Source organism: Anolis carolinensis, chromosome 6 (genome assembly GCF_035594765.1).
Source record: "Anolis carolinensis isolate JA03-04 chromosome 6, rAnoCar3.1.pri, whole genome shotgun sequence".
Classification (NCBI taxonomy): Eukaryota; Metazoa; Chordata; class Lepidosauria; order Squamata; family Dactyloidae; genus Anolis; species Anolis carolinensis.
The window spans coordinates 117,116,564-117,130,635 of record NC_085846.1 but is presented as its reverse complement, the minus strand read 5'-3'; the positions used below and the strand labels follow the sequence as shown (position 1 = coordinate 117,130,635).

The 14,072-nt window shown below is 42.2% G+C and overlaps 3 protein-coding genes across 12 annotated transcripts in view; 1 reads left to right on the top strand and 2 right to left on the bottom strand.

Moving 5' to 3' along the window:
* Positions 1 to 5,173, top strand: part of kif9 (kinesin family member 9) — a 31,366-nt gene extending 26,193 nt beyond the window's left edge. For all 7 annotated transcript variants that reach the window (XM_062957783.1, XM_062957778.1, XM_062957782.1 and 4 more), the window contains 4 exons: positions 279 to 458; positions 1,335 to 1,450; positions 2,507 to 2,611; positions 4,775 to 5,173. In XM_062957783.1, coding sequence (XP_062813853.1) covers positions 279 to 458; positions 1,335 to 1,450; positions 2,507 to 2,611; positions 4,775 to 4,882 — 509 coding nt within the window. In that variant the 3' untranslated portion in view covers positions 4,883 to 5,173. The remainder of the gene's footprint in view (positions 1 to 278; positions 459 to 1,334; positions 1,451 to 2,506; positions 2,612 to 4,774) is intronic.
* LOC100555440 (D-serine dehydratase) overlaps positions 1 to 14,072 on the bottom strand; it is a 459,449-nt gene that overhangs the window by 182,436 nt on the left and 262,941 nt on the right. The gene's annotated exons all lie outside the window — the stretch shown is intronic.
* LOC100553684 (uncharacterized) overlaps positions 5,135 to 14,072 on the bottom strand; it is a 59,820-nt gene continuing 50,882 nt past the window's right edge. For all 3 annotated transcript variants that reach the window (XM_062957786.1, XM_062957787.1, XM_062957788.1), the window contains 4 exons: positions 13,581 to 13,676; positions 10,689 to 10,764; positions 9,547 to 9,688; positions 5,135 to 7,011 (listed from right to left, as the gene is read on the bottom strand). In XM_062957786.1, the coding sequence (XP_062813856.1) occupies positions 6,773 to 7,011; positions 9,547 to 9,688; positions 10,689 to 10,764; positions 13,581 to 13,676 (553 nt within the window). In that variant the 3' untranslated portion in view covers positions 5,135 to 6,772. The remainder of the gene's footprint in view (positions 7,012 to 9,546; positions 9,689 to 10,688; positions 10,765 to 13,580; positions 13,677 to 14,072) is intronic.

Here is a 14,072-nt window from a genome sequence, read left to right as displayed (position 1 = left end):
GTTGTGGCATCTGGCATGGATGTGGATGAAATGTACCAACTCAGTGATGCTCTCAGCTGGACCTAAATGGTCTCTTGCAGTTGAGATGGAGACACAGAGGGATGTCATTTCCTACTGGGTTTGATCATGAAAACACGGGGAAAGTTTATTAAACTGCACAAACTTTGGAGAACATTAGATGGTTTGAATATCCCCATGTGAGTTCTGTCTCCGTCCTCGGATGGACTGTTTCACTCCTGCTTGTCTCTAAAGCCCTGTTCTGACCTCGGGCCCCACAGGAGAATACCTCAACGATGAGGGGCAAATCATCATCGACGAGGAGGAGTTCCTGCTGATCATGAAGCTGAAGGACCTGAGGAAGCAGTACCGGGCCGACTACAGCGAGTTGCGAGACCTGCGCTCCGAAGTCCAGTACTGCCAGCACTTGGTGGACCAGTGCCGCAACAGGTTGCTCACAGGTACCTCTGGCTGCAGCCTTTCTGAGAGAAGGGACAGAGGCATGGCATTGGGGTCATAGAATCAGAAGACCCCACAAGCAAGGGCCGTCCAGTCCAACCCCCTGCCATGCAGATCCCTAAAGAACCCTTTTTCCAAGGTCCAAATGGACAAATGAAACTATTGATATAGGATCTAGAGTTACAGGTTTCTTCCTGTCCTCAGAGGTAATTGTGTGGCTTCTGTGCATCACATTAAACCCACTAGACACAGGGGAGCCCTTAGCTTGTTTGGCCACGGTTCCCAACAAACTTAAGGCCCTTTCACACTGTCATTTAATCTATTCTATCAAAGCAGATAAACCACATTTTTTGCTTTGAACTAGATTATCTGGCAGTGCAGACTCATATAATTCAGTTCAAATCAGATAATGTAGATTATCTGCTTTGAAAATCTGTATTATATGGCAGTGTAGAAGGAGCCTAAATTTGCACTTCCATATAATCCAGTTCAAAGCAGATGTTTCTTAACAATAACACAGGAATTTCAAACTGGCCACCCGCTCCACTTAATCTCTGTTTATACCTGAGGCTGAATTTCAGATTTATTCCATCTGTAATCTACTTTAAGATCCTTGGTCTTATTGATGTTAAGAACAAAATTGTTGTCCCTGCACCATAAGAAGAGTTGATTCACCTCATCCCAGTTGGTTGGCTCATCCCCTTCAGAGATAAACCCCATCACTGTTGTATCATCTGCAAATTTAACAATGATATGACTATGGTGAACGAGGGTGCCAGAGTTCAGGCTCCAACAAACTCTCCCTGCACAGACCAGTTTTGTCTTTCTGCAACTCTCATTGCGTGCCCATATTTTCACTGTCTCTTTTTGTCCCCCAGAATTCGACATCTGGTACAACGAGTCCTTCCTCATCCCGGAAGAGGTCCAGGAGGTGCTGCGGCCCGGAGGAGCCATCCGGCTTGGCATGATTCCCATCAACAGGGTCCTGACCCTGGTAAGTAACAGCTCAAGTTTGGTGGGTCGTCTCCCAACCATAAGCTGCAGACGTCTAATCTGCTGCTCAGTGGTTACAGCCAAACGTTTCCTGCAAGCATTCCTATGGCCTCATGAGAAAGGCACTATCCCTTCCCTCAATCAAGCACAACAGGAGGGAAGAGAGGACCCTTCACCTTCATGGGCATTTTCCCCTCTGATTGTGGCACAACTCCTTGTATCTACTCTACCTTCCCACTTTGGTTTTGAGGTGCTGTGGGCCAATTCATAGCCATTCATAGTTAGCCCTTTTTCATTTGCTGGGGTTATATCAGAATCATGTTTACCAAATTGCTGATAAACAGTGGCACACTGCATCATAGTCCAAAGCAGTCCGAGGTCACCCACAGCAATCATCCACAATAAGGGTGAATCACAAGAGTAGTCCAAAGTCATTTCCAAAAACGTTCAAAGCCAAGATATCTCACCAACACAGTCTCCAAGAATAGTCCATATCCAATATCCAGGGCACAGTCCATCTTTCAAGGTTCAGGACACCATGTTTCAGCCTGCAGCTCAAAAACTGACGTTGCTACCAGCAACTAGCTATTCCAAACTTCAGCTATTTATGCAGACTCTCAAGTGCTCCCACCTACTGGCCCTCTTTTCAGCTAAACGACTAGATCCTCACCAAGGAACTCTAAAGCAGGCATGGGCCAACTTGGGCCCTCCAGGTGTTTTGGACTCAACTCCCACCATTCCTAACAGCCTGCCGGCTGTTAGGAATGGTAGGAGTTGAAGTCCAAAACACCTGGAGGGCCCAAGTTGGCCCATGCCTGCTCTATAACCTTGTCCACAGAATCTGGAGATAGGTGGCTTGGGAGCCATCTGAAAGATGACCCTTCCAGGCCTTGGCAGCTTGGCCAGAGTCTCTCCATGCTTCATCAAATTACCCTCCTTGAGACCAAGTGCCTCCGGATGCGTGATTCCCATGCTGCACCTTGCATCCCATCATCCACCGGGCCAGATACCCTCTTTAGGCCCAGCCTCGTGCCATTGACCCTTCTTTCCTTCTCAGGATGAAGACGACCAGGAGAGGTTTGACCGGATGCAGCAGGAAGTGCTGCCTTTCTGCCCGGATTCCGTCTCCTTCTATAACGCCAAGGCCAAGGTGGACCGCAAGGTGAGTGGATCCAGACCATGTGCTAAAATTGGAATAGACAGGTCCCTGATAGGACTTTTCAAAGTACAGTAGAGTCTCACTTATCCAAGCTAAACGGGCCAGCAGAAGCTTGGATAAGCTAATATAAGATAATAAGGAGGGATTAAGGAAAAACCTATTAAACATCAAATTAGGTTATGATTTTACAAATTAAGCACCAAAACATCATGTTATACAACAAATTGGACAGAAAAAGTAGTTCAATACGCAGTAATGTTATGTTGTAATTACTGTATTTACGAATTTACCACCAAAATATCATGATATATTGAAACATTGACTACAAAAATGGCTTGGATAATCCAGAAGCTTGGATAAGCGAGGCTTGGATAAGTGAGACTCTACTGTATTTGAATACCTTCCAGACCCATTAGAAGCTGATGCTTTGCCACTATTCACTTGTAGCTACCTTTAAATGTATCATTTATGTAGCAAAATATTAAGAAAATTCTGTTCCTGGTTTGAAAGTGTTATTTCCTGTTTAATTGTTGACCAAGCTTGACATTGAGTAAACACTTTAACAGGATAGTAATGAACAACACACCTGTATGCCGTCCTCAGAATCTTTTGATGTATAGAAGGATGGAAATATCTTAATGCATTATTTACTTAATAATAAAATATAATAACTCTAGTTAACTGTTAATTGTAACGGAAAATACAGGTGCGCAAATTGAAGGAGTAGCCGGACTCTCCATAAACCAGACTGAACATATTTGTAATTCCATATTATGAAAACTCATTTTTATTGGAATTAGTAGTGGCACGTTTATATGGCTTCCCAACAACACCTGTTCCCTACTCAGCTTAATAAAGGAGTAAAGCTGTTGTTGTTGTTGTTGTGTGCCTTTTAGTCACATCCAACTTAATGGCAAGAGCCTTCACCTGATTAGCAAAATCATGGAAGATTTATAGATGGTTCAAAAGCTCATTCTTCTTTACAGTATTTGATCCAGTTGAAGAACATTTGTTTTTGGAACTCATGTCAAATGAAAAAAAAATTAGGAATTAAAGGTGAAGAGAGAGAGTATTAGGAGGAATAAAACAGGGCAGAATAGGCATCCCAATTCCTTCATGCCTCTATATGAGAGCCATATTTCTCCAGCAGAGACTTCACTTTCGAACCCTTTCCCACAAGGGTTAGATCAGGGGTCCTCAAACTTTTAAAGCAGAGGGCCGGTCCACAATCCTTCAGACTGTTGAGGGGCCGAATTATCATTTGAAGAAAAAAAAACCGAACAAATTCCTATGTACACTGCACATGTCTTATTTGTAGTGCAAAACAACAACAACAATGAAAGAATAATACAATATTTAAAAATGAAAACAATTGTAACCAACATAAACCTATCAGGATTTCAATGGGAAGTGTGGGCCTGCTACTGGCCAATGAGATAGTCAAGTTAATTAGGATTGTTGTTGTTGTTGTGTGCCTTCAAGTCATTTCAGACTTTGGGCGAGCCTAAGTCTAAAATTATTTATTTACTACATTTATTTATTACATTTATATCCTGCCCTTCTCACCCCAAAGGGGACTCAGAGCAGCTGTATGTACATACAATATATTATATTATTAGCATAGCACAATATTAGCATTATATATTACTATATTGAACTATACCACTATACTGTAATATTATATGTAATATATAACATATAATTAATATTATTATATGGTATTATTAGTATTATATTGTATAACATTATAATATTATTATCAATATTATATGTATATACAATATATTATATTATTTAAAATTATATGAAAATATTATATTATAAAACTGCGGGTGGGGGCCAGGTAAATGACCTTGGAGGGCCGCATCCGGCCCCTGGGCCTTAGTTTGGGGACCCCTGGGTTAGATGCTTGATTTAATTTTGATTGAGGAAAGGGCCAAGACTCCTCTGAGGTTTTGAAAAGCTAACCTTGAAAGGCAAGAAATTGAACCTCTTGTATTCCAAGGCCTTGTTTTAATGGAGTGTCCCCAACTATCCCCCCAAATGATGCCAAAAGAGCTGGAGATGGTGCTCTGTGAGAGCCAAGGGGCCTGCAGCATGGTGCGCCTCTTGACTCAAAACAAATGCCAAGCGCAATAACAGCTCCTCTCCTTTTCTCTTTGAAAGCACAAATACTCCCGAGCCATGACTTCCCTGGAGCAAATGAGGAAGAAGCCCGGATCGGTCCAAGCGGCCGTCAAGAACAAGCCCCCGTCTGTCCTTAATGTCATCTAGACGCAAGGATTTGTTCGCCTCTCGCGTTTCTCACTCAAGCAGAATTCTGCCAAGAGACCCTCTGGAGACGGAACCAAAAGAAGTCCACTTTCAGCATAATAAAAAAACTCCGGTGTTTCTTAAATATTATTCTGAACAATATGGTCTGAAACCTTATTTCAAGACCTGCTGCTCACGGAAATGTGCACTTTGGTTAGGAAGACTAAACAAAGGATTACTAAAAAGTGGAAACAAAGACTTTGCACACCTGAATTTGGCTTCAAATAATATTTAATAAACAGAGGAAATGGTTCTGTGGCTCATGTGTTTTTTTCACAGAAAGCTAAAGAAAAGGAATGTAAGGAAGACTATAATGCAATGAGAGAGACTAGCGCCACTCAATAGGAAGCCGGATTGGATCCAAGACAAACTCCTATAACTTTTGCAGATTTTTTTTGGGGGGGGGACAAAGTATGGTAAAGCTGTCAAACCAGATTGGGGTGCCTGTCCTCTCTCCCTGTCCAGACTCCAACTTTCTGCCAAATTTGGGGGCTTGAAATATTTAGACAGGTCCCTTGTCGGGCACCAAGATCGGTTAAGACTGTACAGGAATCCTGTCCCATTTGACAACCTAGAAAGGGAAGATCTGGGGTTGGCATTTGTAATGAAGTACGAATTTTTGGTTAAATTGTGTGTTTGTCTTTTAAAAGGGTAAGTATTACAGGTATTGCTTCTCAGCACTCAGAGGCTGGTTGCCATGAAGAAGTAGGCAGAGCCAACTGCCGTTTTGTTGAAGAAGTGCAGAGTTTAAAAAAGAGAGTCAGTCTGTGCTCTGATGAGGCACAGGGAAGATTGATCCTAGGTTGAGCGGATCAGGGAGACTCAATTATTCATTTTGAGTCGGTTTAAAATAAGTTTGGTGACTTATTTAATGTAGTCTGTGTCCTGGTAAGGAACAGAGAATCTGTGATCGTATATCACAGGGGTGACTGCGGTTTAAAAGTAGCAGAGAAAGAAGTTCTAACTACTTTAAGTAAAAGAAGTGACACTTTAGGGAGTTAGACTCATCTTATTCTAGTATTGTAACTGTTAATAAAAATACCTCCAAGTGAGAAACAACATTGTAACCACTAAGTTCTGTGCCTGAATTAACTTGTTATTGTTCTTCCAACATTTAAGCCTTTGTCACATATATTATAAACCAAGGTATGCTACCATCTAAAGTGAATAAGAAGAAGAAAGAAAGAAAGAAAGTAAAAGGTCTCCTCCCTGAGTCTTTGGTGGTTGCATCCTTACAAATTGGTGGCAGTCGTCATTAGCTCGTTACAGCATTCCTTTAAGAAGTTCAAGCAGGACTTGTTCTTGAGAGGAGATGCTCACCTATCTGTCCATACAATATTACTTTAGCCCTGGAGCATGTCTGAGGAGTGCGCCAAGATTGCTTTCCTACTTTCCCTAGGACCAGGAAAGAGAATGGCCCACCAATGCTTGCCATGCTCTACCCTAGACTCTCAGAGGTCCTGTTAGTTTATGTATTGTGAAAGGCTTTCATGGCTGGAAACGCTGGGTTGCTGTGAGTCTTTCGGGCTGTATGGCCATGTTCCAGAAGCTTTCTCTCCTGACGTTTCGCCCACATCTGTGGGCGAAACGTCAGGAGAGAAAGCTTCTGGAACATGGCCATACAGCCCGAAAGACTCACAGCAACCCGGTCCTCTTAGTTGCAAGTGGAGATCTTTTTCTTCTATAGATTCCATCCTGTGCCCTTGCAGAAACCTCAAAGGACAGTGTTCCCACCATTTAATGCTATTCCATACTTTGGATTCAAAATAGCATTTGGAGCTGTCTGGCCCCAATCCAGGGTCTCCTGGCCCCTGCCTATGCCTGGACTACAGCTTCCATCATCCAATGGCGTCAGTCCCCGAGGTGGTGGTAATCCTCTACGACGGAACGGAGCGTCTCGAAGGCCTCCCCGAAGTGCCCATCCTCGCAGCCGTGCCTCCGGTACCAGTGCAGGAAGGCCCGGCTCTCGTACATCGCGTGCGCCCCATGCGCTACTCTTTGGATGAAGTCGGCTGCGCTGCTGTGGTTGGCGCAGACGGTCAGCGTGTGATGGTGGCGGCCGACCGGAGCCACAAGGCCGGAGGAAGGGTCTGCAGGGAGGACCAAGAGGAGACATTAGAACCTTGGAAAGGACCTCAAAAGGCCATCCAGTCTAACTACATTCTAGTAGGCATACAGTCAAAGAACTCCTGGCAGATGGCCATCCAGCCTCTACTTCAGGGATGCTCCCAGCTATGGAACGACCTTCCACAGAAGATCCAAATTGGACACCCTTTTGATCTTCCACTGACTGGAAAGGACATTTTTTACAATATTTCTATGATTATAAGATGCCATTGACTGAAAGACACACACTAATTTCAACACAAATATACATGAGACGATTCTAAATTTGCACCCCAATTTTAGAAGTGTTTAACCCACAGGCCAGAATGGTGCTTTTTAAGGTGGTTCATTGGGTTTTTTTTATCTTTTTGTAATAATTTAAGTAAGTTATACACTGCTTTTAATTCTGCTTTTTTATCAGATCATCATTCAGTAACTTTTAATAGCATATTACTTGTACATCAGCCCATTCAATGCGAAGAGCTTTGAATGCCATAGAACTGCACAGGAGGATCTAGCAAGGCCTGGAGACATATTTAGGACTCCAATTTCCAGCTTGTCCAATGGTCAGGAATTCTGGAAGCTGAAGTCCAAAACACCTGGAGGAACAAAGATTGGATGGGCATCTTTGAGGAGTGCTTTAGCGTTGTGTTCCTCCAAGGCAGGGATGGGCCAACTTCAGCTCATGAACCACTTTTAAGAAGCCCAAATCCCAAGATTAGTAGAAATACACTGTGGTTGAGGAGGGAGGGTGAGGAAGGGAGGGGAAAAATATAGGATGATTTGGAAGACAAATGTTAAAGAAAGGGAAGTACTTCTGTTATGATTATGAATACAAAATCCAATACAAAATAAAAATATTTTAAAAAGGGGTGTATGAATTTTTGGTTTACAGATGTTATGTTTAATTGTGTGTTTGTGTTTTAAAAGGGTAAGTATTACAATTATTGCATCTCAGCACTCAGAGGCTGGTTGCCATGGAGAAGTAGGCGGAGCCAACTGCCGTTTTGTTGAAGAAGTGCAGAGTTTAAAAAAGGGATTCAGTCTGTGCTCTGATGAGGCACAGGGAAGATTGATCCTAGGTTGAGGGGATCAAGGAGACTCAATTGTTCATTTTTGAGTCGGTTTAAAATACGTTTGGTGACTTATTTAATGTAGTCTGTGTCCTGGTAAGGAACAGAGAATCTGTGATCATATATCACAGGGTGACTGCGGTTTAAAAGTAGTAGAGGAAGAAGTTCTAGCTACTTTAAGTAAAAGAAGTGACACTTTAGGGAGTTTTACTTACTTCATTGTAGTATTGTAACTGTTAATAAAAGTGCTTCTAAGTGAGAAACAACATTGTAACCACTAAGTTCTGTGCTTGAATAAACTTGTTATTGTTCCTCCAACATCTAAGCCTCTGTCACGTATATTATAAACCAAGTTGTGTTACCATCTAAAGTGAATAAGAAGAAGAAAGAAAAAAATAATAATAAAAGGTCTCCTCTCTGAGTCTTTGGTGGTTGCATCTTCGCAAATTGGTGGCAGCAGTGGGATAAAAAGATTCCCCCTGCCTGAAAGAGCCTTAGACGTTATTAGTCCTTCGCAGGGGGGAAAGCCAAAATCCCTCCCATGAAGTCATTTCTTATGCACCTGTTTTCCTTATCCCTAAGTCACTTGGAGAAGCGAGTCCTTAATTGCAGGCCCTCTTGTCTCAGCTCCGATGTCTTTGACCTTAACAAACATTCATCTCCCGCATTTCCCTCAGCCTGCACCTTTGGCAGGTTCTTATGGGAATGAATCTCGCCTTCACCATTATCTTGGGAACTGCTAGGAGATTCCAAAACATTTCTCTCTAAGCCTTCTGAATCTCTCCCATCCTCTCCTTCCTCTTCTTCTGAACACTCAGAATCTGACCAGGCTACAAAAGGATCGAGACAGCTTTGGGGGACCGTTAGCTACATGACAAGAGGGGAAGGGGGCAAACACTGTCGACCATGTTGGAGTATGGTTGTATTTGTATGAAATGTAAATCAAGTGTTTACTGCTGATGAGCAAGAGTGTTTATTTTTCAGTAATGAAATAGTTAACAGCAGGCTAGTTTTGACTGACAGCCTGTTGTGATTGCTATGACCTATCAGGCTTGATTTCCTGCCTTTGAGGGTTGGAACTTCCTCCGGACTGAGGAATGTTGTTTATCTTATCTGGTTTTTTTTCCAGCTTGAGCATTCGCTGAAGATGGACTATGAATGCTATGCTCTGAAGCCGAGAAATGCAAACTGTAAATAGACATGTAAATAAAGTTAATCAACAGTTGGACTTCGTCTGCTGGAGTGTTTGTTTGACCAGTGCTGTTTCTCAGCATGGGAATACAGTCTGGAGAAGGTGGTGAGACGAGGATGATGATTTTTGGAATCCACTCTGCACCCCATCATCCCCTGTCAGACCAGGCATGGGCCAACTTCGGCTCTCCCTCCAGGCAAGGGATTGAATTGAATGGCTTCCAACAACGAAGCATCCAAGCCTATTGGGCTGACCTGTCCAGTAAGTGGTGGGGAAGGGGTTCCAGGGGACACAGCGGTAGGCCTGCTTGAGTCTCCGCAGCACCGAATCGGGGTTCAGGAGGAAGCTGTGCTCTTGGGGACCCCGGGCCATGGCAAGAAGGGCGGTGCTGCAGTGCTGCTCCAAAACCTGTTAAGGATAAAGGCACAAAGAAGAGGGCAAAAGGGTGCTATTCCCACTGGGAATCCCAAACCCAGAACAGGGCAGTGAGGACACCAGTCTGCTCAAAGCTGCTCTGGAAGCTTCGGCAGTTCTTTAGTAGGACAACAAATCCCAGAATCCTGAGGTTCTAGTCCTACAAAGGAGCTTTCCTGCACTTATCAGTGTCATTATGCATTCAACTTTTGGAAGAATATGCCTTGAAGGGAGGGTTCTTCCTGTTGGGAATCACCCTGGACTACTCAAGTCTAAATGTAATCAGATAGATAATAGAGTTAGATTGAGGGAATCCTTTCCCTGTTTCCAAAGCATGCCTAGACAGGCTTTACTGTGTTTCACTCTATCCTGTTTGCGTCACATCCCTTACTTTGAAGTTAGTAGAAATGTAAATCTTTAAGGACACTAACTTCAGAATGTCTTTTATGGCCCCAATAAACTGGACCATGAGGTTGGAACCATTTTGGTTCTTCTCCCTTTGTTCTTCTAGCTAACAAGAAGCATCTCGCTGTCTCTCCTGGCAAGATGTAACTATTTAGATGTTTGTTATTTTTCCTTTCTTATTTTTCCTTAGAAACCAGTCTAGAGTAGACTAGACAGCTCCCAAGCCTTTCTATCTACAAAGGAGTTCTTTTTACCTGGATAAATACTTTTTGAACTTTTACTGAGACTCTGCAGTCCATTGCAATCCTAAATGGTCAAAGGCTTCTCTTTGCTCGCCCCGTGTAAGTAACTGCTGCATTTGAAAGTTTTTGCTTTTGCTACTCTGCTGCATTTTGGTGGAATCTCCCCCAGAGAGGGTTAAATGGAGTCTAACCGCTCAGAGATCACCACAAACACTTCCAACTCTTAAGACCCTAGGGAAATGAACAGCTTCTGAGGACGAAATGGGCTCCGCTGAGCAAGCACCACAAGACACCCGTTTGCTCAGAAAGAGGGGTTCAAATCTGCTGAAGGATACAGGGTTTCCATCAGGAGACTCTCGAGGCAATGGTTGCACCACCGAAGATGCCAGGCGATCCCAATGCACCGATCCGCTGAGGAAGGAGGAAGGAAAAGCCCGTTATGCCATGCAAAAAAGAGGAAGGACAAAGCTAGATCGTTCTGCCCAGCCTAGTAGCCATGGCAATTAAAAGCAGTGTCAAACTCCATTCGTGTGACACTGTAAATGCACTCAAAGGGGCAAAGTCCTGAGCTACATAGCCCAACAACACAAAAAAAATTCTTGGTGTTTTAGACCTGCTCCTGGGGTTCTTTGAGTCATTGATTCAGCAAATTGCAAATTGCATCAGCTCTAATCTATATATATAAAAGGGTAATGAAATTTCGGCCTAGGACAAAACAACAAAACTACACATCCCAGAAACACTAAACTTGGCAGCACAACCCCTCATCCATGCCTCTACGTTCATACAACGAAAAGAAAAGAAAAATAAAGTCCTAATTAGAGGGAGAGGAAGAATTGTTTTTATCCAATTGCTGCCAGTTAGAAGGCTAAGCTCCGCCCACTTGGTCTCCTAGCAACCCACTCAGCCCAGGGAACAGGCAGAGTTAGGCCTCACTTAGGCTTCTTCCACACTGCCTATAAAATACAGCTTACCAGATTTGAACTGGATTATATGGTAGTGTAGACTCAAGGCCCTTCCACACAGCTATAACCCACTTATAATCTTACATTATCTGCTTTGAAATATCACAATGAATTTAAAACACTGACTACAAAAACACTGACTACTAAAAGGCAGACTGCGCTGGATAATCCAGAACATTGGATAAGCGAATGTTGGATAAGTGAGATTTTACTCTACAGGAGAAAACCTTTACCCTTGACCTTCACTACCACCAATTCCTCAATACTTTATTTCCCATACCACCAGACTTCGCCACAGCAATGCGTGGCCGGGCAGAGCTAATTTCTTAGATAGGGTTATCCTGGTTTTCAATGCACAAGTAGATGAAGACTGGTATATGGCATGTATTCTGTACCTCAAAAATTAGAGCTGAGAGAAGAAAACCAATCCCATTTTTAGAATCAACAGGGCAAATAGACCCATAAACAGGTCTAACATTTGAGGCACCAAAATGTGTGTCGGCTAGTGTTATTGTTGGAAATTGTTCAGAGTATAGATTTGTTCTCTCCCTTTGATTTTCTGGTTTCAGGGAACACATAATTCTGAAAGAAGAATGGAGCTTTGGAGGTCTCAATTTTTGCAGTTTTACTGCCTTGCCTTCAGAGAAAAAGGGAAGGGAGAATCAGTCCCAAATGGGGGTGCGACTATTATGCGAGAAAAACAAAAAAAAATACAGTTTTGTACCCAAAAATGAGGGCACGACTATTATGTGGTGGCAACTATTATGTGATAAAATACAAGTAATCCTCATTTCTACTATAGCAGCTTTCTATAACATTTCAAAAACTATTGTATTGGGGGTGCAACTATTATGTGGTGGTAACTATTACGTGATGAAATATGGATAATTACACTTTCTGATTTCTACTATAGCAGCTTTCTGTAATATTTTAACAAGTATCGTATTAGGGGTGTGACTATTATGTGATAAAAACAAAAATACAATTTTTAGCACACCAAAATTGGGGTGTGACTATTATGTGATGAAAATTATTACATGATAAAATACGGGTAATTCCACTTTCCGATTTCTACCATACCAGTTTTCTGTAACATTTCAACAAGTATTGTATTGGGGTGAGACTATTGTGTGAGAAAAACAAAAATACAATTTTTAGCACCCAAAATTTGGGGTGTGATTATTATGTATCTTCTATAACATTTCAACAGGTATTGTATTGGGGTGCGACTATTGTGCGAGAAAAACAAAAATACAATTTTTAGCACCCAAAAATTGGGATGTGATTATTATGTGGTGAAAACTATTACATGATGAAATACGGGTAATTCCACTTTCAGATTTCTACTATAGCAACTTTCTATAACATTTCAAAAAGTATTGTATTGGGGTGCGACTATTGTGCGAGAAAAACAAACATACAATTTTTAGCATCCAAAAATTGGGGTTGTGGCTATTATGTGATGAAAATTATTACATGATGAAATACGAGTAATTCCACTTTCTGATTTCTACTATAGCAGCTTTCTATAACATTTCAACAAGTATTGTATTGGAGTGCGACTATTGTGCGAGAAAAACAAAAATACAATTTTTGGCACCCAAATTACATTCCTCTGTAACTGAAGTGGTTTATGGAACTCATCATAAACACAAGAAGGCACCATAAAACATGACATAAACACAAAGGAAGTTAACCACAGACTAAAGCCAGACCTCCAGGGTAGTTTGTACACTTCCCTGCTGAGAATGTTCTTAATACCTTCAATCATGACCAATTTGTTTCCAGGCACAAGTGAACAACAAAGACTTGTAGTAAACAAGCACGGCAATAGATGTTGAAGTGAGAATGATTGTATATAGAGTTGTTTAAATGTAATTGAGTCATGTGTGCAATGTGTACTGGAGATTGTATCATACACTGTGATTGCATCATATACTGCTTACTATACCAGTGTGTAAAGAGTTAAGCTTGGATTGCATCAGACAGCAGAGGATGAGATAAATAGCCTCTACTTCCTATCTCTCCCCCTTCCCGTGTGTGCCTGCGTGAGAGCTGTGTATTGTCTTGTGGAATTCCATTCGTAAGTAAACATTTTGAGAGATAACCGAAGACTGCAGCGTCATCATTTATCATTTATCCAGAGCTTCTTTGTCAGTGACTTCTGCTACGTGTGCCTAGCGAAACCGCTCTGATAATAGATACATATACAAAGGTCCCCCAATTGATTCTCTATGTCCACAGAGGAGTCTCAGCGCCTACCATGTGCTGCTTTGAGCTGTGTGAAGGAACTTGAGGGTCGGCATGGGACAGACGGACCGCAGCAGCTCCCAGGGCTCCTGCCCGAGACTAATCCCACTGCAAAACAAGGAGACATACCTAAGAACAGAGCTTTCCAAACTATGTCATGACACAACTGTGTGTCGGCTGCAGCATGTAGGCATGCCTTGTTCACCTATCAAGACACCTCTTAGTCCATGTGAAATGAGCAAAAACAACCTGCCAAAGGAAGTGATCTGACATCTAAATGAGTTGTTGAAATTGAAAACACATCTGAAGACCTATCTCTTCCGGCAGGCCTACCCAGTCAGTTTTACGCATGAATTTTAAACTCATGTCCTATACTTTAATCCCTCTTCTGTGTATTTTAATATGTATCTTTTATAGAAATAGATTTTAATATGTGTGTTTATAAAATTTTTGCAACGTTTGTATACTTTGACTGTGCTGTGACCCACCTTAAGTCATCAGAAG